Source organism: Schistocerca piceifrons, chromosome X (assembly GCF_021461385.2).
Source record: "Schistocerca piceifrons isolate TAMUIC-IGC-003096 chromosome X, iqSchPice1.1, whole genome shotgun sequence".
NCBI classification, from domain to species: Eukaryota; Metazoa; Arthropoda; class Insecta; order Orthoptera; family Acrididae; genus Schistocerca; species Schistocerca piceifrons.
In genome coordinates this window covers 511,628,385-511,651,935 of record NC_060149.1, presented here as the reverse complement: position 1 = coordinate 511,651,935, position 23,551 = coordinate 511,628,385, and the positions used below count along the sequence as shown (strand labels likewise).

General features: G+C 37.5%; 1 protein-coding gene across 1 annotated transcript in view; it reads right to left on the bottom strand.

Annotated features, from left to right (window-relative positions):
• Positions 1 to 3,674: 3,674 nt before the first annotated feature.
• LOC124721976 (pancreatic triacylglycerol lipase-like) overlaps positions 3,675 to 23,551 on the bottom strand; it is a 451,439-nt gene continuing 431,562 nt past the window's right edge. Inside the window, exons 11-12 of the mRNA XM_047247144.1 lie at positions 15,384 to 15,587; positions 3,675 to 4,822 (exon numbers count right to left, since the gene is read on the bottom strand). Of these exons, the coding sequence (XP_047103100.1) occupies positions 4,708 to 4,822; positions 15,384 to 15,587 (319 nt within the window). The 3' untranslated portion in view covers positions 3,675 to 4,707. The remainder of the gene's footprint in view (positions 4,823 to 15,383; positions 15,588 to 23,551) is intronic.

The following is a 23,551-nucleotide window of genomic DNA, read 5'->3' as shown; positions in this document are numbered from 1 at the left end:
ATTATTTTATCTTATTCAATGTGTCTATAGATGAAGTGTCTGTATTTCATATCATGATCATATTTTAAGACTTTGGAACACAGAACACAATGCAAACAATTTGTATTCGTGAATCACACATAAACAAGCATTGTTGATGCAACTAAGTCATACAGTAAATAAGATGGAATAAATAACAAAATTGTGGGACAGCAATGCCTCACCAGATGTCAAAATACATTTTACTGACCAGAAGTCAAATTACATTTTACCTCCAAAGCCTACATACTGTGTTATGAATTAGCATTGTACAGGGAGACATGTACCATACTATGAGTATTCTGTTACAAGTAATTTCTATTATCATAAAAAAAATATTAATAATTTTCTCTATGTCCACTGTGTTGGTGAGCTGCAAATGTGATTTTAAAATGGTGATTTATGTTGGTGTAACCAGCTGCAATTTTGAATTTTGATATTTTTATTATTTGTACCATTTACTAGTTTTCAGCACAATGCAGACTCATCATAAGATAGAGGTGTTGGAGGGACATTATCTGGACTACTTGGAGCCAGAAGCTATGGCTGTGGTGAGTATACTGCCTAACAGTGTCCATTAGAAATTCACTTTCATAGTGTACATTTTGGGAATAAACAGTATCTAGCTGCAGTTGGTTTCACAAACCTGTGTGTGTGTGTGTGTGTGTGTGTGTGTGTGTGTGTGTGTGTGTGTGTGTAACCTGCAAAATGCTCATTATGAGAGTGAATTTGTCATCAAATCCATGAGACAGTATTCACAACAACAATCGCATCGAGCTGCACATGGTCCAGATAATGTTCCCGTAACACATCCATCCAATTATTAGTCTACAGTGGCATGAAAATTAGTTACTAGTATAGAAAATAAACTATACTAAAATTCAGAAAAGTGACTTGTTGCATATTACACTCACATAAATCATCAGTTAATATTTTTAACATAAACTGGATAAGTTTACAAGCAGTGTTCCCTTTTTCTCTTGGCACATTCTCATGCTGGACTATCTGAGAGAGACAAGCAAGCTATAAAATAAACAGTTATAGAGCACTCTAAATATACCTTCTTCAGATTTTACAAGGCCTTGACAAACCAAGGAATACTGTCAAATAATATGGGTCTAGACAGAATTTTTATTATTTTTTATAGTGAATATGCATGGGTTTGTCCCCTTTCCTTGCCCACATTTATTGAGAACCTACTGTGCAGCTAACAGTTCCATATGACTGAATTGATCACTGACAACTCACATTTATAAAAGGTTAAGAGAACTAACACACTGACCTACAGGCTAACATTTATAAAATTTGTATGTCGCAAGGTCCTAGGGCACGTTTTAAGCTCAAACATCCTTACGTTCCTTGGGAAAAGAAGCTTCTCTCACAGTATCGACAGGGGTTGAGAACACATCACTTGTAACATGCTCTTTTTCACACACAATGTCTTACAAATAATAGGCTCAAGCAGATGGGTAGAATATGTCTAAATATATTTCCAAAAGGCATTTGATAAAGTAACTCACTGCTAATGAAGATACAATCAAATTTTGTATCTTCTTGAACATATGAAAAACCTGAGGAATAATTTATTGATACAGAACCCAGAAGTCTATACTGGTTGGTGAATGTTTAATCATATGAGCAAGGCTGCTGCCAGCAGACAAGTAGGAGCCTTGTGTGTGTGAAAATGCTTGACACATTTTAACAGTGCCTTTGGCAAAGGCTTATCCCACAATCTATTGAAAATGATTATACAGTCCAATTTGGTTCCACCACAGAAATATTTATGTGATTGTTGACTACAATAAACTTATTTGTTGAAAAGCTACTTATCTCTGTGTAATGCAGCAAACATTGAAATCTCAAAACAAACTTGTGACAGATGGAAAATGAATCTTGCACTGCTCCAATTGAGGAAATCTAATGAGATAAAATGTACAAGAAACTCTCATGTTTTCAAAAGACTTCAACATTAAGCTCATATTAAAGTGTTGCCTTGACATAAAATATCATGAGGCAAACTATTTTACAGAACTTTTGACACAGTTGCATCTTCTAGGGTTTGTATAGTAAATTTTATATAACTAAAATTACCAAATGTTGGTGATGAGGATATAATTTCCAGAAGATCAATATTTATTGTTTATCAGAAAAAACAAAAACTATGGCATATGGAGGGATTTGCAGTGACTATAAGGTCTGAGAATAAAAATATTATTTGTGGTAAATTATGTAAGGAAGGTGACATATTATGTACAGAAGGTTCTGAGGGTAACCAGAAACACAGAAATGTATCAAAAGAAATCTACAAAGAGCTACCACTGATAGACGTATTTAAGAGGAGACTGAGTTATGCCTGTGGATTGCATACCAGTCATTTATGAGAGGGCAGGACAAGGACCAAAAAGAAGTAGTGAGGATATGTAACGAAATGAAATGACACAGTTTCAGAGATTTTACTGGTCTCCTACAGATATGATTTTATATACACAGACTGAAGTGGTGAGTGAAAAGCTGTATCAAGGAGACCTGGATTCAACTCCCAGCAGTGGTACACATTTACAGTTGCCGCTTCAGTTTATATACATAAATGGATATATAAACAATTACTTCCAAACAGAATATATATGGCAGGCTCATGATACTAAATGAAAATGTGTGAAATTCTACAAAAACAGTATCAAAACACACATTGTATTAGGACAGAGAGGTAACAAATGAAATGCACAGGCCAATGTAACTGCTGATCAGTTTAAAATTTTATTATAAAAAGAAGACTGTTAGGTTAATAAGACTGAAAAGAGGTACTTTGCAGTGGTAATTTATTACTGAGTAAGGGGATTATCATCTGACAATATTCACCAATGTAAATTTTGCCATGGTGGACATAAATAGTAAATTTTAATCTATACTGGAAACTACCTCCCCCCCCCCCCCTGTTTTTTTTCAGACATAAACAGAAGTATATATACAACACAACCATCATATTTTGAAATCTCTACCAGTCTCATTTAATAGGTTCCTTTGCAAGAATGCAGTTACTATGTTTTGATTCAGTGCCATAATATCAGCTTCCTACCAGATATCTCATTTATCAAAAATTGAGAACAATTTAATGGTGTGAACTATTATTCCATAATCACTTTCCCACAAATCTGAGCAAGTGCCAATACCTGTCATTCATACGTGTAGCTAATGCAAACTAACCTAGTCATCAGAATTTTCACCAGCTGATGGCAGTATTAGGAAAACCATAAATACACAGCAAAGGTATTTTCAGTTACTTTCTGTACTTGTAATTGTGACCAAATTAGTCTAATGTGATAATTATTAGATAAATGATGTCATGGTCTGAAAACCACATGAAGAAAACAACAGGAAATATAAAATGTATTGAGCAGTGACTGGAGGAGATATGAGTAGTTCTAGAGACATTGACTACGACTGAATATATGTATATTCACTACACAATATCACAATTAGTTATTCATATATTGTTCAACAACAGGATAAAAATCACAGGCCTTACATCATTAATGATGTGACTGAGTATAAAATTAAACTATTTAAAATTTAAATTAAAAAATAACAATTTCAGTACACATTTCAACAAAACAATAAAATAACACACAAAATGGTAACAAATGTGTTACCAAGAATAAAATACACACGCTTCATCAATACAATACTGTAAAGCTATTTTTAACAACTACAAGATCATTACAGTGCTCAGAACTGCACATTGTTAATAGTAACACAGTTCAGTCACAGTGAAAACATCACTATGAATCTGTATCTCTTTCTTTCATAAAACGTGTGTAAGGAAATGACCATCATGACTGATTCAATATCAATTTGATTAATAAATCATATGAAGTGTATTTACTGGCTAAAAATGGCAATGATATGGTAACTACAATGTTTTGTACTATAACATACTTAAATACATGAAATGCAGTTGATCTTCATCTCTAACTAACACACCAACATTAGCAGCTCTGTTAAACTCTCGTTTACATTACTGTAAATACTGAAGTGGTAGAAATTAGCTATAAAAAATAGTAAACATACAAAAGTTAGTCAGGTATTGTGCCACTTTCAAATAAACACAATAATATTTCTTCACAGGCAACAAAATCAATACAAAAATTACACAGTATCCTGATGGCAACTGGACTCTACAGATGCATTTCACCCTGTAATTTTTTACAGTTTTTACAATACAAAGTGAAAAATACTGCAGCACCCTGCAGATAAAAACTATTGAAATTTCACAACATTTCCTAAATAAAACTTGGCTGGACAATGAACACTGCAGTACTGATAATGTTTCAGCAGATCTAAACCATATATTTTACATGTCTACAGTGATGGTAGGCCATATTTGTATACTACTGGTGTTTTTCAGCAAGGTACAATATAAGCACATTTACCATTCATTCTAAAACTGTGATATCAGTCCAGTGTTTACAATCAACATTCATATAACATTTCAGAAAACAATAGTAAACAACAAACACTGCTACAATTTATACAGCTCTTACTTTCTCATTCAAAGGATGATGGCAAAATCACACACATGACAGTGAGTGCATGCAAGGGATTCAGATACACAATATATGTGTATAAACAGGTAATGGTGGCTGTGTTCTGCATGGAGGTAGTATTACACAGACACAGCCAGTCTGGATCTCAACTGGGATGATTACAATTGTCATAGAAAATGGCTGTTGAGCGTGATGCTATGTCAGCATAGTCCCTGTTGTCTGGTGTGCACAGTTCACTCGTCACTTCCAATTCCCGTTTGCTGTAACAGGATGACAATTACATCATCATAAAATGTTACATTATATTACAAGGGGTGTTCAGAAATGATTTCCAATTGTTCTGTTTCATAAGCAGTACTCAGACTGTAGGCACATCCTCTTGTAGGATGATGAACTGATTCCAGTACATCACATAGACACTAGATGACAGTTGTGAACAGTATGTCTAGTAAAAGGGCAGCACTTGTTTGTTGCTATTTATAAATATTCGACTGTAGTGTATTATCAAGCAACTCCTGCACAAAGGGCTGTTTACAGCTTGATCATTGAGTTCACTAGTGGAAGGGAATCCACATGCAAGACTATGGGTGCTGGTCACCTGTCAACATTGCAGACTCTGGGGAACACTGAGGTTGTGTCTGAATTGATAATGGCTGTAGGTACATAATCTTTGATGAACTGAAGTTGCAGACAGGTGTAGGATGTGCAACCGTGCACTTCATTATTCATGATGAGTTTGGTATGAAAAACATGTGTGCATATTGGGTTCCACAGGACTTGACACAGGCCTAGAGGAAGGACTGGTGACAGGAATAATCATGGTATCACTACCATTCACCTATGAACAAAGTCTAGTCCATTCAATGGGAACATCCTGGGTGTCCCTGGTCCTAGAAATTTCATGCTGCTTCATCTGCAGGGAAGTAGATAGTCTCTGTTGCATACTATTAATGGACTAACTTCCACAAGGAACAACTGTCAACAGCAGGACGTACTGTGACACCCTTGCGTGACTTAGATGCAGGATGCAGCGAAGGTGACATGAAAGGTGGTCAAAAGGAGCACTCCTTCAGGATAACAATGTGTGACCCCACACCAGCAATGGCACAACTGCAAAGGTGACAATATTAGAGTCCCTTTCTGTGCTGCACACAATATTCACTGCATCTAACTCCATCTGAGTATTCTTTATTTGATAACATAAAGGATGTGCTGAGAGGTTTGTGACAACAAAGAACTGCAGGCAGCTGTTCATGAGTTGGTGCGTAGTATCCCCAAACAGCAGGTCTGTGACACATCAATGAAGTTGCCAGGAAAGTGGCAGCATTGCATTGATGGTGGGAAGGATATTGAGAGGTCCCATGTACATCGACTCATGTTCTTTAATAAATAAGGTACAAAAAAACTACTACTGTAAATCATTTCTGAAAGCTCCTCAAATTAATTACATAACCTTGTTAGGTGCTAGTTCTCTGTCCTTAGCAGCCTCTACATTTCTGTGTTGTCTGGTGGTAACCCACCTCGTTGATATTTTCCAGTACTTAAAACTCTGCTTAGCATTACATTTTGAAAGACACTTTTGCAAAAAACCTGTTTCCTGGAATAACTTCCAGTGGAGTCCTTTTATAAAATATTTAAAAATAGAGCTGAACCATTACTAGCATGTTACTGACTTACAGCTTTTTTATTGACTTTTTACTCTATGGAAGTCTGATGCTGTCTTATTGTCAGGTATCACTTCAGAATAGCATTTACAGAAGTTAGACGTAAAGACTGTAGAGATTTATCATGGTAATTCGATAGACATGGCTCACAGGAGAACTAAATTCTCATTTTCATCATAAAGATAATCAAGCCCCTTGTAAGCCAAAGCACCATCTCCTCCAGAAAGACCATTTCTTTGTCATGGTACTAACTAGTGAACATCAACATAAGACGGCCTTACCAATATGAATCACAAACTATGTGCTATACATGGCTGAAATAAAACTAATCAGAATAATAAGGAACAAGGTTTTCAAGCAAAAATGAGATGGACATTAAGAGCAGTGGATAGAGATAATGATGTGAACACATACAGGATCTGATGGGGGAAAGAGAAGACCAATTTCAGGCAGTTAAGGAAGTTCTCAGTGCTCTATATGCTAGAAATGAAAATAACAGGTAGAGATAAACAGTTTTGGTCAATTAAAGCAGATATGCATTTAGTAGCACAACAAAACCTCCTAACAAGGTGACCAGTGTGATTAGATTGGTGTCTCTGAAGATAGAAAGTATGAATTGGAATACAAACTTCTGCAGAAGTAAGAAGGGGTGGAGGAGTAAGTAAATGTAAGACTGTCAGAGCAAAGCAGGTTTAAAATTCTTTTAGTCCAACCTCAGCTATCATATTCCAGGAACAGTACATATCACTATCAGTGAGTTCACAAAGGGCATTACAACATTCTTCATATTCCCAGTCACTACAACAGCAGAATACTTTCCTAAATGAAGAATCACAACACAGTAGTCACTTTAACCCACTGTCACACAATTTTTTTTTTTTTAAATTGATGTTGTGACACAGCAGTACACTTATTTTTCAGTGATTTTTCTCATTTTTACAGCAACATACTATAAGCTATATTAGAGCATTCTATTTATTGTATTTCTCTATTATACTTTGAAATATAATAATATATAGTTTGTCTCAGTGTGATAAAGCTTAAAATACTTATCCACGTGTAGGCAGATCTTGCACTTCTGCACACTCAAAACAGGATTCTCCATGCTGTCCTCTGTTGTAACAGATCTTACACCTTCTAGACAGTGCTGCTTTTTTGTCAGTTGGAGTATTTTTGTGGGAAAATATCCCCAGTACCTGCTCTGTAGTCTTAATGGATTTGTTCCTAGGCTTGGGTGCCCGCAAATCCCATAATCAGGAAGTCTAATATTTTTTCAGAATTTGTTCAGCCAGGTTGAGATGATAACCTGTGAACCTCATTCTTCTCTTACTGTCGTTAATCATATAGTGTCCTATACTTGCACTGACAATTGCCATGTCCAACATATAAAACATATAAAAATATATATTTTATATCCCTTCACATATCTCCTCATAGGAGAATATAATGCTAGGCATTTGTTGCATGCATCAACTCCATCCAATCCTTTGTTATAATCGCTGATGCAATTAGGTTTCAACTTAGTCTTCCCATTTTTTGCTGTTCCTCATACTCAGGTCAATCATGAATGGTTGACAGGATGTTCACTGGTTTTTTGGTCAATCCATCTAGCAGCAAGAACTTCATTCGCTGATGCAAAAGTCGCTTCGTCTCTTTTCAGACCGAGTTCTTAAACTGTGGTGGCATGTTCTTCCTGTCTGGTCTTACACTTCCAACTACATAGGTCTTCCTCTCCAATAGCTTTAGAAACAAAGTGGGAGAGAATATGATTATCCATGTATATTGTTCTCCATTCATCCAGTTAAGTGTCACACAAAGCCAAAACAACTTTCTCACTTGATGGGGTGCTGACTACTTTTTTTGCCTCAAGAGCTGAATAAATTTTAAAATTGTAACAGTATCCATTGTCAGATGAGCATACTTTATATATTTTCAAACCAAATCTTGCCCTCTTTGAAAGTTTGTATTATACATATGGCAATCTGCCCCTGAATATCAGACTCTCATCAACACAAAAAAATTTGCAGGCTTGTACACCCTTTGAAATCTGTCAAGTAGAAGAGTAACAACTGGCCTGATATTCCTCAGTTTGTCATGATGCATACCTGCAGAATCAGTAGCAAACTGAAGATACCTTGAGAGGGCTTTGAATCTCCTAAAAGGCATGGTTCTACCAAAAATAGGAGTCTGTATTATTTTCCTTCTCTACCAATTATCTTGTACAGAAGATTTCTTTGTTTGGGACTTAAGTATACCCAGTACAAATTGGGCTTTGATCTCATCTGCTGCCACAGGAAACCAGTGTGATTTGTCAACCATTCTTCACTGTTCTGCATGTACAGTCATTTCTGCAAAGAAATTTGTTTCCTTGACCACCAACTCCAAGAATTGTGGTGTCAAAATTTGATCAGTGCCATGCAATTCTGATGAGTTTTAGCCCATGGATCTGTGAATAGTAACATCTACCTCCCCTTCACTGCTGCTCTTGGTAATGTACGTAGTATACAAACATTTTCCGAGTTCCACTCATCAGTAATTGTTGACGTACTTCCACTACATCGTCTCAACTGTTGAGGGAAAAATCTTCTTTGTCAACACAACGACTGCTGTCACTCACTTCTGATTCTGTGTTTTCACTGTTTTCAAAGTCTAGTCCACCATCAGTATCACTCAAATCTTTTCTTCAGGAAACTGAAGTATTCTCTTGGCTTGGATTTCGTATGGATCGGCCATGTTGCATTACTGAATCTAAGAAAATGTGCTAATTTGCATTGCAATATTTAGCTGCAATTGAGCATTTTCATGCCATCTATTAACATGCTGCCTGGACTAAAATTAGAACCAACAGTAATCCACTACATGCCAAAGCACGACACAACAAGGCAAATGCAGGGTGACAGCTGTACCCATCATTGTATGTAAGTGCAAGTGAGTGCGATGACGGGTATGCCCGTCATTGTACACAAGTGGGTTAAGCAAAGAGATTCAAAATAAGTCAGCAAGAAGGGTTCTCTAGAGGTCTTTTTTGAAAGGGTGAGGGAGTATATGCTGTTCACTAGATGCTATTAATGGACAGTTTTAAGGAAGTGATGGGTCTCCAGCGCACAACTTTTTCAGGGTTACCCATGTACCAGTAATAACTGCTCCAACGATAACCCAGTCCAGTCACTTGACAAGCACACATAATCCAGGTAGACCAATCAGTTTAAGTACACAAAAGCTAAACTTTCACTGACGATGAAATGTCACAGACAAATTCCTGCACAGCTGTATAGAATCAGGTACTTATAACACCACATTTAAATTCTCCTTCTCAAAATCAGCAATTATGAATACAAGACAAAGGAATTGGATGTTCAACATTTATTTAACATTTTTTAAATATTTGTTATGCACTTAATTTACTTTCTCTGCCCCCTCACCTTTCTCACCTCCAACATACATTCACACACACTCTATAAATTGTTTCAGCCCTAGCACTGTAAGTACTCTTTTGTTTTAATAGGGTGTTGCAAAGTGAATGATAAATATTTTATAGCTGGACATTGTATATAAATTGGAATTAACAGACTCAAGCAAACATATATTTAGTTTCCAATGGATGTCGAGACAAAGCTCCTTGAAACTGAAAAGGTTCAGGAATATTTACATGTGTCACAGAGAAAATACACAAAATCAGCTGCTAAGAGTAGTTGTTTTTGACAATGTTATTGGAGAAATCAGTGACCAACATATAATCTTTGCAATAAATTATAACTGTCTAGATAACAAGGCACATTCATTAAAAGGTGACTGGTTTCAGACCTACAGCCATATTGATGGACAGTGGCTGTGTGTGGAGCAGGAACTGCAGAATGATGATAGTCAACTGCTATCATCATTCAGTGGTTCATGTTAAAAGCAAGGGCAGGTCACTCAGACCACAGGATGACAGGAACTCACTTGCATTGAGGATGAAGGTAGACAAATCTGAGTCCTCAACTCAAATTCATCTAGCCCTTTTCCAGATTCAAAGCTATTTTCCTTGATGTTAACTCCCACCTCACTGACTCTAACATTCCAAATTCAGTCTATATAAAATTATCCAATAGCTGCAACATCTACATTTTAACAGCTGCCACCTCTTTCACATCAAAACCTCCCTTTCCTACAGCTGAGGCATTTGCAGCAAATGCCTCTGCTCAACACTAATTCTCTCAACAACTACACCAACTATCTCTTCCAGGCTCTCGCCTCTCACAGCCACCCCACAGATCTCACTCACAAATAAATCTCCTGCGTAGTATCCTCTTCTCATCCTCTGACTACTACACTTCCCACTGCCAAAAACTTCAGAAGCACTGTTCTCGTCAACCCGTACCGTCCAAACCTTGGTTGCTGGAAGAAGGAAGTGAATTAGTCAGAATGTGAGAGGAGGATACTGCCCAGGAAATTTTCTTTCAAATAAAATCTGTGGGGTAGTTGTATCTTCAACTATAGTCCCTGGTCAAATTATTAGATGCACTGCACATTTTTAATGTTATTTGTAATAATTACATGTTGAGTAATATATTTAATGCAATTAATCGGAAAATTTATGACAGTTATTCAGGGCACTTATTACATTGTTGAATTTTTTATCTATTTTTGCTAAGTGACATTGAATTGTTGACTTATTGCAATTATCAATGCGCAGAGTACAGCGTGGAGAAAAGGACCTGTTCAGTGGCGTTCTCACGTGTAACTGGTGTAATACTTTGTTTGCTTTGATTATCAATTTCATAATATTGACATCACAATTGATTGTTTAACAGCCAGGTATTATTAATTGTGAATTTTAACAATGGGTAAAAGAGGGGACATTTCACCACATAAAAATTCTGAGGGCAAAGCCCTTGTTAATACGAAAATGTATTCCAATCCAGAAATTTCATGAAGGTTGGAAATGTCAGAAGCTAGTGTGAGGTGCATAAAGAAGAAAATTGATTCAGGTGAAGAACTGAGCCCCAGACGGAAGAGTAAATGTGGAAGAAAACTAATTTTCACCTCAAGGACGGAAAGATTTCTCAAAAGAATTTGCATAGAAAACAGATTTGCAACAACACAACAGATAAAATCTCAACTGGAACAGGCTAATGTGACTGCATCTGAACGCACTGCTTGCAGAAAGTTGAAGGATATTGATTTCAAGGCCTGTCAACCCACTAGAAAACCAAAGTTAACAGCCACAACGAAAGCGAAGCATCTGAAGTGGATTAAACAGTGGTGTCATAAGGATGTGGACTTCTGTAGATTGGTAATTTAACTTTAAAATTATTATTTACAATATGATATAACCTATGTACATTTATTCATAGTATATTAATTATGTTTCTCGATTTTTGCAGGTATGCTTCAGCGATGAAAGCATGTTTGAAATTTTGACTAACAAATCTCAGTAAGTGTGCCATCGAACAGGAGAAAAATTTCATTGCGACTGCAATATTCAGACCGTAAAATATGCAACTAAGGTGATGATTTGGTCTGTCACCTGTGGCAAGGGTACAGGATGTCTTTATGTGGTTAAAGGCATAATGAGGCAAGACCAGTACAAGAAAGTCCTGCAAAATCAGTTAATACCACAGCTCAGAGAATGGTTCCCAAATGGGGAATGATTTATTTTTAGTTCCCTATCTAACAGACAGGTCAGTTAAATCCTTTCTGAAGGAAAAAAGTATCCCTCTGTTAGACCGACCAGGTAATAAGTCCCGACATGAACACCATAGAAAATGTATGGAAACTACTGAAGAGGGATGTGGCAGAATATGTTATCACAACAAAAACACAGCTCTTAGAGAAGATCACCCATGTCTGGTATCATCATCCACAAATGTGAGACACAGTACAGTCCTGCATCGACAGCATGCCATGTCATATTAAGGCTCTCATAGCTGCAAAAGGTGGCTCAACAAGATATTAAAACTAATGTTTTCACTTTTACAATATTTTAATTTTTGTTGTAATTACTGAAATAAAATGTTTTCAACAAATACTACATTTTATGTACTTGTTATAGCATCTTAGTATGAAGTAGACTACACATAATAATTTTCTCACAATTTGCATATTAAAAAAACAAATTTCATTAGGCATAAATCAAAATTTGCTTAAAAATTGTAGTGCATCTAATAAATTGGCCAGGGACTGTACACTGACAGAAAAAACTTCTGGCACCAAAAAAGGAGTTGTGCAAGATAAACAAAAGTTAGTAGGTGTGTTTCTACATCTGGAAGATGACTTTATTCAAATTTCATGCCAGTCACATAGTACAATTATGAGGATGAAAATCAGGTTTACTTTAAATATGTGCTGTAATGGTCATAAGCATTAGTTACCTTTGAGACTTGACATAGTGAGCTGATGTTAGCCACGAATGCTTTTACGACAGTGAAGACACAATTATCAACAGCTCAAAGAGTTTGAACAAGGTCATGTAATAGGGCTACAAGAAGCTGGATGTTCCTTCCATGATATTGCAGAAATACCTGGCTAGAATGTAGCCACTGTACTGGATTGCTGGCAGCAGTTGTCATGGAAAGGTATGATCGCAAGAAAACTGGGCTCTGGAATGCTACATAGCATTACAGAGAGGGAAGCCCATTGAGATCATTGTATGGCTGTGGTGCACTATACCACATCTGTAGCAGCAATTCAAGCAGCTGTTGGCACAACAGAGACACAGAAAACTGTTCACAATCAGGTACTTCAAGGACAGCTCCGAGACAGATGCCCTGTAGCATCCATTCTACTGACCCCAAACCACTGCTGTTTGTGACTGCAGTAGTGTCAGGTGAGATCTCAATGGAGGGTAGATTGGAGGTCTGTTGTGTTCTCTGATGATTGCTGGTTCTGCCTCAGTGTCACTGATGGCCATGTGTTGGTTAATAGAAGGTCAGGTGAGTGCCTGCAGCCACATCCGGAGTTACAGTCTGGGGTGTGATTTCGTATGACAGCAGGATCTCATGGTTATCCCATACACCCTGACTGCAAATTTGTTTTTCAGTCTAGTAATTTAACCTGTTGTGCTGCAATTCATGAAAAGCATTCCAAGGACTGTTTTCCAACCAAATACCACTGTTGTAACCCAACATGCCCTACAGAGTGTCGACACGTTGCCATGGCCTGCTCAATCACCAGATCTGTCTCCAATCAAGTACGTATGGGACACCACCAGATGACAACTCCAGTGTTATCCACAACCAGCATTAACCATCCATGTATTAATCAACGAAGTGCAGCATGCACTGAACTCCAGTTCAAAAACTGACATCCAGCACCTGAACAACACAAAGCATACAGGTTTGTAAGCTTGCATTCAACATTCTGCCAGATACAGCAGTTATTCATGCACCAGTGTTTCACATTTGCAATTCTTTTTCTTGTGCTTACATTAACCTGTGATCTTGTAACATTAATCATTTAAATATGTTACCTAGATAATTACAGTCCCAAAATTTCATTACTCTGCATTAATTATTTCTTGATGTTGAGATTTTTTTCCATCAGTGTACATTAAGATACAAAGAGTATTGTAGTGTCACAGAATAGTAAAGAGTTGGAAACGTGGAATATTGTCAAAGTTTCGTGGCCTATGCTGAGAGCCAGAGGCAGTAGGTTAGCCAAGAGGTAAGAGGATTGCACATGTATCAGAATGTGTCATCACGCAGGGGTGCAGCGGCCTGCTGTCCGCTGCCGAGCCGGCCAGCCAGCCACGAGCGGCCACAGTAAGGGCATTCCACCACTACGTCACAGCACGCGGCGCTGCGCTAGCAAAACTGGTGCGGGCTGGAGCTGGTGCCATTGCCCCGAGTCATCAAGGACTCGGGGAAGGTCGTTGATATCACCAAGCTCAGCCAGCCTGTGTTACGTGGGCCACATTGTACTCAGCAGGAATAAAGGTGTCATGAATTAATAATGTTTCTTTGGTGTTTCTGATGCGTCCACAGTCATTTCCTAGCATCCTGACAACTGAAGAGGTCACCGCTCAGCTTCCAGTCCACAATAGGCAACCGGGACCACCGGGGCGCCTACAGTATTTATTACAGAGCATGAGGCACTTTATAGTGGATGCAGAACCCTAGGCTGACACACATAGAATTTTGCATGATACTAAGGGAAGGGTGTCTGTCTCCATAGCTGAATGGTTAGTTTAGATGGATGCCATGCAGAGGACCTGGTTTTGAGTTCTGGTGCTGCCAAAGATTTTGGTGGGGGCACTGGTATATGATGCACTCAGCCTCCTGGTACTAGTTGAGAAGCTATTTGAAAGAAAAATAGTGTCTACAGTCTGGAAAGGGCAAAACAGTCAGAAAATCAATACGCCAACCACATGCCCCTCCATACTGCACCCATATGTTGCTGACAAGGCAGAGGACAACACAACAGCTGGTCAACATGCCTCGAACCTTCAAGGCTTAGATGAGGAGCTCTCAAGGGAGAGGTGATAGGAGCATTACTATTATATTTGATAATTACTGGGTAACTGCAATTGCTCAATGAGTGATATTGGTCATGGAGTGCTTGTATGACCTACACTGGAGCACTATTTTATTGTGTATGACCCACAGCAGTTATGCCTAGGAAGGGACACTGAATGTAAACAAAAGAGTATTTTAAACCCTCAAGTGAGGGTCACAGCATTTCTGAAATGTCCTAATGTGAGGTCTCTCAAACAAAGGTGGATAATATCTCTCAGAAATCTCTCTAGAAAATTCCAGTTACAGTCTATCTGGGTGGAATCTGCAAGTAGCCCTCACCAGCTACATGGCATTCCTATAGGAGCATTAAAATAAAATTTGATTAGTAACATTTCACAAAATATTGCAACTGTGACTGGAATAGAATGAAATATTAATATGTGGCATAGCAAAACGTACCCTCAGCAAGCACCTTACAATGCTTTTCATCATAAAGACACAGATACAATTATTGACATATACTATGTAGAGCAGTGTCTTGTCTTTAGTGATCACACAGACACAATTACATCTGGTCTGTAGAGATCACGAACATAGAATATGATTACTGTCATAACAAAAACTACAATGGAAACAGTCATTACATGGGTACTGCATACCTCTACAAGCCAAATATGTGTATGTCCATATGTAAGGATACTTTTAGATTGGCTCATACTTACTTCCTGTTATTGATATCCACTTCTGCAACCTCTATTTTTGACACATATAGATGATCATTACACCAAAAGAAACAGAGAGATCGTGGCTGCAGGACATCCATATCATACTGCCAGTAAAACTCCACTTTGCGAATGGGTCCAACATCCATTGGATGTGTTACAACAAAAGTTCGGGACTGCCCATGTTGTAATTTCACATAGCCACTGCAACAAAGTAAGTGTGTTAAACTGCAGCTTATATTCTTAAAATACAACACCACGAAGAGAAATTATTGTAGACAGAAATTAGAAATAATTCCACTGCTTTTTTGAACATGTCTAAAGAATGTCCAGTCTCTAATAGAGCAGATTGTTCTAACCATTTATTTTTCCACAGAAAATGCTTTGTCTGAGTTAATGCAGTTACAGAAAATTATGTTATTAAATAATGAAAAAAGGAAGTAGCAAAAATTAATATTCTGGATGAATGCCAAAGCAGGTCACAGCAGTTCTATTTTGTATGCATGTTAAACTACACATCTTAAATAATTTATATTTACAAACTTAGGAAATTAGTGTTTTAAGCTGAAATGATTAGTGCTAAAACAGCACTAACTTGTGGAAATTTAAACCAATTAAATGAAAATGGACATTCTACACCTATGAGCTAAATTGTTTAGTCCAACTTCGTTGGAATTGGTGAACTCTGAAGTATACAGTCTGAATCTCATATAATTCTTGTGTCATCATAAAAACATTATGTCATTTAACGAAATAATCACTGTTAAAATTAAAAGGCAGTGAGTACTATAGGCTGAATTGTGGTAATACAGTAACTCTTTACCTCTTTGGTTGATAAAAAATTATGTTACAACAGTTAACTGGATATGACAATTGCAACACAGCACAACAGTCATAAGATTAATGAAATAGACTAATAGGATTATAATTCTGTTAGCTCTTCAACCAAATGTTTATTGAACTACTCCTGTGCTCCACAAGCAAATGCACTGTATGTTATGGAGGGTATATAGTATGTATGCATTATAATTTGGCACTTCATATATGTGTTATGAATGGATATGAGCAGTAATGGCCTTGCACATGGACTACTGTCTCATGCTAGATAGCATACAAAACAAAAATGCACCCATGTTTCTTTGAAAGCAGAGGTGACAGATGGAGGAAACAATTGAAAATGTGATTTTATATAGTCAAAACTGAGATTATTGCTACAAACTGCAAAACACTACTATACAATATTATTACGAGCACAAATGTTTGCTAATAAGGGTTAGCAGTGAATTAAAATAAATTAATACTGCCTAACATCTAGCTACCTGGCACACCAGCATATATTACTGGCATCTTTGTTCATCTGTGGATTACTAACAGGAAAAACAGCAGTTGATATGCCCCTGTTTATGCCTGAACTTCTCTCATTGTACCATCATTGCCATCATGAAAGATGTGTGTTAGAAGAAGAGCTATTAGGATTGAGGGCATTCTTCCCTAAAAGTCTGGACAAGCTGGTCACAGAGAGAGCTAACATCAGCCAGAGAATGGTGATGATCAGAGAAAGGTGGGTAGACAAACAATCTGCAAGTTTAATACTGGACCTTCAAGTTATAAGGAAGGCCCTGCTGGCAGCTACTGCCTACAATCTGTGCAGTTCGCTGCAATTTATGGCTCATACCCACATCACTGCTGCCTGGGTTCAGAGGCCACTCTTAGTTACTTCAGATGGCTGGCTATAGTAGTAAGGACGAATAACTTCACATATGTGGTGGAAGAATCATAATTCCCACAACTGACAGTGGTTCTCTAGTTTTTAATCAGGTGGAGAGATGAAACCAGAGGCCTCAGACCATTCTGCAACAATCACATACACAGATTTCTTGGCCTCCCCTATCAAGTGGAGGACCTCCCTAATACGTCAAGTGTGGACTATACACAGGAGGTAGACACTTGGATAGTAGGGTATATTGTGTCTCTTGTGCAAAAACCGCAAATGTGTGAAAAAAGCAATTTTGATATATATGTATTGGCAAGTTGCATTCTTTGAGTCCTTTATCATAGAAAAACCTTGAATGAGTTGCTTCAGTAAAAAAACAAATTGCAATGCCACAACAGTGAATAAACCACATCCAAGATTTTGGTACTCTGTTACAAGCTCCCACAGCATTTTTCAAACATGAATGTGCTGCATACATTGATCAGATATGCTTACAAATTTTCTTACATGTGATTACAATCACATATCTCATCATTATTTATGTCACTTCACAGGTAACAATGTGTTGATAACATTTCAGCTGTTCATTTAAGAGCTCAGTTCATTATACACCACATTATTATTGGGCAAAAATGCATTCCTACAGCATAGCTGCAATAAGACTGCACAAAATATGTACAAAAGTCTGTGATGGTACTGCTGATCAAGATGAACCTGGCAGACATAAACAATATAACAAACTGTTGGAGAATGATGATGATTGTACACATAAGATGGAACATTCTGAGTTATCTTTCCATTCAGCTGCAAGAAGGTACCTCAATTCAAGCCTAAATATCACATTAATGTATAATTACTATAAAACTGAAAATGAAGGCAACTGAAAGCCAGCATATCTTCCAAAACCCCATAAAATATTCCATGAGTACAAAATTTAGGATTCTTTAGACTGAAGGAAGATCTGTATTGCAAATGTACCACATTTAATTCACTGCCCAAGAATGGGAAGCTGTTGAAGCAAGACAATCAAGACAAGTATTTGCAGAGAAAAATGACACCACAGAACAACCCAATTGATGTGGGTGTAAATTTTTATCAACAAGCTGTGTTGAATACCTCAAATACTCCATGCTAACAAATAGTCAATATGAGGAAACCTGGCAGTGTATAATTTGACCACACATAATCTGAGAAATCAAGATGGCACTAGTAACTTGTGGAATGAGAGGATCAATGGAAACTGCAACATGTGTCTATGACTACATCATGGTGCTAATAGAAATTACAAAAGTAAGAATAATACCAGTTGTCTGAGGGGTTCAGCTGAAGAAGTCTGCCTTTGTGTTTATGTCTGTCACTCTGTGCAAGAATCATCCAAACTTACAGTCAACTGAATACACATTTTTTTGAAACAGGTGACACAGAAATGGTGTGTAACTTTACTCATTTCATGACAGAGAAAAAAAGTAAGTACTAGCTGATGTACCACTCTGAAGGATTGAAACAAACCATTCAAAATTGCAGGAGGAACTTTCATCCTTTCATCGCCTGCAGTATGTTGTATGATGAGTACCTAAATTTTAAAAACGACCAGATAATAACCCTAAAATTCTAATGCACAAATGTTGCCTCTTCAACTACAAAAGAAGGAAACCTCCTACAGTGTTTTATAAGATAGAATTTGAAGACAGCTTTAGAGAAGTAACTTTAACAAGAAAGAAAGAACCTTCAGCAAATGACTCATCAAAAGGAATACACGAAAAAACTTCTGATAATAGCAGCAAAACTCAAGGTTCTGCTTTCAATGTGTGAGAAGCAGATAATTACATGGGAATATCATGAATATTACTGCCATTTCTTGAGCACTCAAACTGTGTGCGACACATTGCCTGAACTAGATACTGATGGAGATTAAATGTTTCTGTGAATTTGATTTTTGTTTACAGTTTTATTGCTGATTCAGTCTATAGTTAGTAGTTTCTCTTGATTACTTTGAAGCAATAAAAACTGGAATTAGTATCTGATATGTCTGATTTACTTACAGTATGTAGATGAAAATTCAGTATGCCTTGGTAATTCAGAACGATGAACGCAAAGTTATAACCCTCCCCCCTCCAAGAGGTGGGAGATATGATTATGAATCTCATATCTTAACATTTGTACATATGGTAACAATAAATCACACAAATCAATTTCTTTAATTACTATAGTTTAGTTTGAAGACTTTGTGAAACATTCAATCCTGTGTATCTCATAACTAGTATAATGCATATTCACTGATTTAACATAGAGGGGATGATATGTGGTATGCATATATGGCTTTCTTTTCATACCAGAGAAACTCCTCCTGATACCTTATGGTCAATTATGATCCAGCCCTTAAGTTTCACACATGTGGCTATGCTAATTTCAGATGTTTCACTGTTATTTTGGTCATCTACTTTCTGGCCATTTTTGAAATGAGCAAAGACACTGATGACACAGTGTTTAAGAGTGGTTTTATATGCTCCATTATGGTGGCATTACCGATGCTGGACAGTAACACAATTGTACATCTTGCACATTGTGTGCCACTATAGTAGGGGGAGAGTGTGTTTAAATTATGAATCCTTTCTCTAAGTATCTTCAGTGGCAACAACACTGTGGCAACCTCTGTACAATTCATCTTTAGTGGCAGTAACACTGTGGTAACCTCTCTACAGTTCAGCTATACCAAGAGCCAGATTCCAAAGTCTTAAGGACACCAGCACTTTGTGAAGGGTGATTCCAAGTGCTGGTATTTAAATATAGATTTGTGTGCATGGGTTTGCAATATACAGCATGTTCTAATGTACCATCAACTTTCTTCAGATTTTTGCTAGATCCTTGAGAACACCATGTCAAAGTGATCTTCTGCCATCCTGCCCTACTTGCATCTCTAAAGGATACCTGGTTGCTTTAAAAGATTGACAGGTACCAGATTCCTTTTGGAACTTGTGGCAGCTGATATATTGGTCAAACATCATGAACTGTTCATGAAAGAGGCACTAAACTTCAACAGTACACCCACATGGTCCAGCCAGACAAGTCATCACTGATAGAATGTTTCATAGATATGTGCCACTCTATAGACCTCATGAGATGAAGATTTTAGCTCCCACCTCATCGTTTTGGGACCCAATGCTTAAGAAGTTAAGGAGATTTGAACAACAGAACATTTAATAAATTGCAATAGTCATTTTAACTTGGACAAGCTATGGAATCCAGCACTTTCAATAAGTAAATCACGTAGATGTCACCAGTGTTGTCACCACTGTAGATACATAGATAAAGAACTTGACCATTTGAACACTTTCTCTGCCTGCCACATGAGGCATGTAGATACAATGTTCAGCTTTTGCTGCTGACCGGCATCTGAGGTGTGGACTTGCATACACAGTGTCCAGTGACTACACAGTGGAGCATGTACTACTGCTCTTGGAGCTGTACTGTCAGTCTCTTGGCTCACTCAGAGGACAGCTGGAAAATACACAGCCGAAATATTGGTGGAAGAGATAAAAGCTGCATGGCTGCATGCCTAAAATTTAATTAGATTATTAGATACATCATGAAAAGCTGAATATGCACAGTTATGAATCATATATCTGGTAGCTCAGTTACTCATATATCTGGTAGCCCAGTTACAAAAGGCTACATCCATTCCTGCAGCTGAAAATGAGAATACATTAATATGATATTAGTTAACTGGTAGAACACCATGGTAATGTCTGTAATTAATCTCAGCTATTAATGGCAACCCTCCTTGAACTATGGACCTTGTAGAGGTGGGTGGGTTGCATGCCTCAACAGTATCAATAGCCATGCTGTAGAGGCAACCACAATGGAGGAGTACCTGAGAGACCAGACTAACCGGCCTTGTAACATTAGTCAATATGACTTTATTGCACTGGTACTGTGAGTGGCTGAAAGCAAGGGAAAACTACAGCCATCATTCTTTTACCTAAAGGCATGCACCTTAATGATGGCTTAATGATGATGGCATCCACTTCAGTAAAATATTCCAGAAGTAAAATAGTCTCTCATTTGTATCCATGGGCAGGCACTACTCAGGAGGATGTTGTCATTAGGGAAAACAAAACTGGCATACTACTGCTCCCAGTGCAGGAGTTAGATCCCTTAATCAAGTAGTTAGTATAGAGAATTTAAAAAAAGAAATTGATTTGGCCAGGTCAGGACAGGATTATCTACATGAAATCAGACAGGGATGAGACAGAGGTAGGCCTAAGAATGAGTCAGAAAATAGGAATATAGGTACGTTACTGTTAACAGCAAAGTGAACAAATTATCACAGCCAAGATAGAGATGAAACCCACACCCACCACAGTAGTACAAGTTTATATACCAGATACCTCCTTAGATGGCGAAGAGGTTGAAAGAATGCGTGATGACCTACAAGAAATTCTGGAGATAGTAGAAGGGAGATGAAACCTTAATTGTAATGGATGACTAAAATCCTATGCAGGAAAAATGATATGAGAACATGGACTGAGGACAAGACTGAAAGAGTAAGCTGTCTTATAGAATTTTGCACACAGCATAATTTAATCATGGTTAACACTTGGTTTAAGAATCGTGAAAGAAGGTTGTATATGTGGTAGAGATGTGGGGACAATGGAAATATTTAGACTAATTATATAGTGTTGAAACAAAGATTTCGAAACCAGATTTTAACCAGTAAGTCTTTTCCCGGGGCAAATGTGGACTCTGACCACAATTCATTGGTTATAAACTGCAGATTAAATCTGAAAAAATTTAAAAAAAAGATAGGAATTTACAGAGAAGGGACCCTGGATAAACTGAAAGGACCAGAGCTTGTTAACAGTTTCAGAATGAGCATTAGGCAGTGTTTGATGGAAGCAGGGGAATGAAATGCAATTGAAGATGAAGGGGGCAGCTTTGAGATATGAAACAGTGAAGGCAGCAGAGGATTAACACAGGGCCTAATAGAAGTCCTTGAATAACAAAGAAAATATTGAATTTAATTCTCTAAAGAAAAAAAATATAAAAATGCAGCTAATGAAGCATGCAAAAGGAATACAGACGTTTAAAAAGAAAAAAATGAGACTGACACAAAGAGCAAAATGGCTAAATAGGTATGGCTAGAGGACAAATGCAAGGCTGTAGAAGCATGTGTGACTAGTGTGAAGGTAAATGTTACCTACTAGGAAATTAAAGCACCTTTTGGAGAAAAAGGCAAGCAACTCTATGAACATCAAGAGTCAAAATGGCCAGCCAGCATGAAGCAAAGAATGGAAAGCTGCGATTTGGAAGTATTATATAAAACTGCTGTAAATAGAAATGTACAACAAGATAAAATTATGCAAATCAAGGAGAAATTAATTGAAAATTAGATATAATTCCATGAGAAGAATTTGAGAGAATACTGAAAAATCTAAGTTAAAACAAGGCCCGTGAAATGGTGAACATTGCCTAGTAACTATCAAAATCTTTGTGAGGGCCAGTCATGACAAAACTATTCCACATGGTGAGCAATATATACGAGAGTGTTCAAATATCCTCACACTTTAAGAAGAATGTAATGATTTCAGTTTCAGAGAAGTCAGCTACTGACAAGTCTGAATATTACCAAACTATTAGTTTAGTACGTCATTGTTGCAAAATACTGACACTTTTTTTTTTTTTATAGAAGCACGGAAACACTTTTAGAGGTCATCACTGCCAAAGATCAGCTTGGGTTCCAGAGAAATACAGGAACACAGGGGCAGTACTAGCCCTATGGCTGATCTTAGAAAATAGGTTGAAGAATAGGAAATCTACATTCATAGCATTTGTAAATTTACAGATTGATTTTGACAATGTTGACTGAACACACTCTTTGAAATTTTGAAGGTAACAGGGATAAAATACATGGACTGAAAGGTTATTTACAACTTGTGCAGGAACCAGACAGCAATTATTAAAGTTGAAGGACACAAAAGGGAAAACATAGTTAAGAAGAGAGTCAGGCAGTGTTGTTGCCTATCCTGATGTTATTCAGTATGTGCACTGAGCAATCTGTGAAGGGAGCCAAGGAGACATTTGGAAATGTAATTTTCTGTGTCATCCAAACAAGACACAGCCAGGGCAAAAGCACCACAGGCACAAAGATGTGAGCTGGTTCCAATGCCATAGAGACTCCCCACTTGCGCGAGTTCCACCAGTGCCGCGGGCAGTGCTGAGGATGGAGACATTGACTTCGCCTTGGCCAATTGCCGGCCAAGTACAATCTCCCAATGACCAGACGTCAATGGACAGAAGCCTACTCAGAAGACGAAGAGCAGCTCTTGCCCACTTCATTGTAGATCATCATCCAGGGTTGACTTAGACAGGGAACATCATTTAGTGAAGTCTTAGAAGTGAACAAACAGTTGTTGTGAATTGCATATGTTATGTCCTGAGTAGTTTACCGATGATT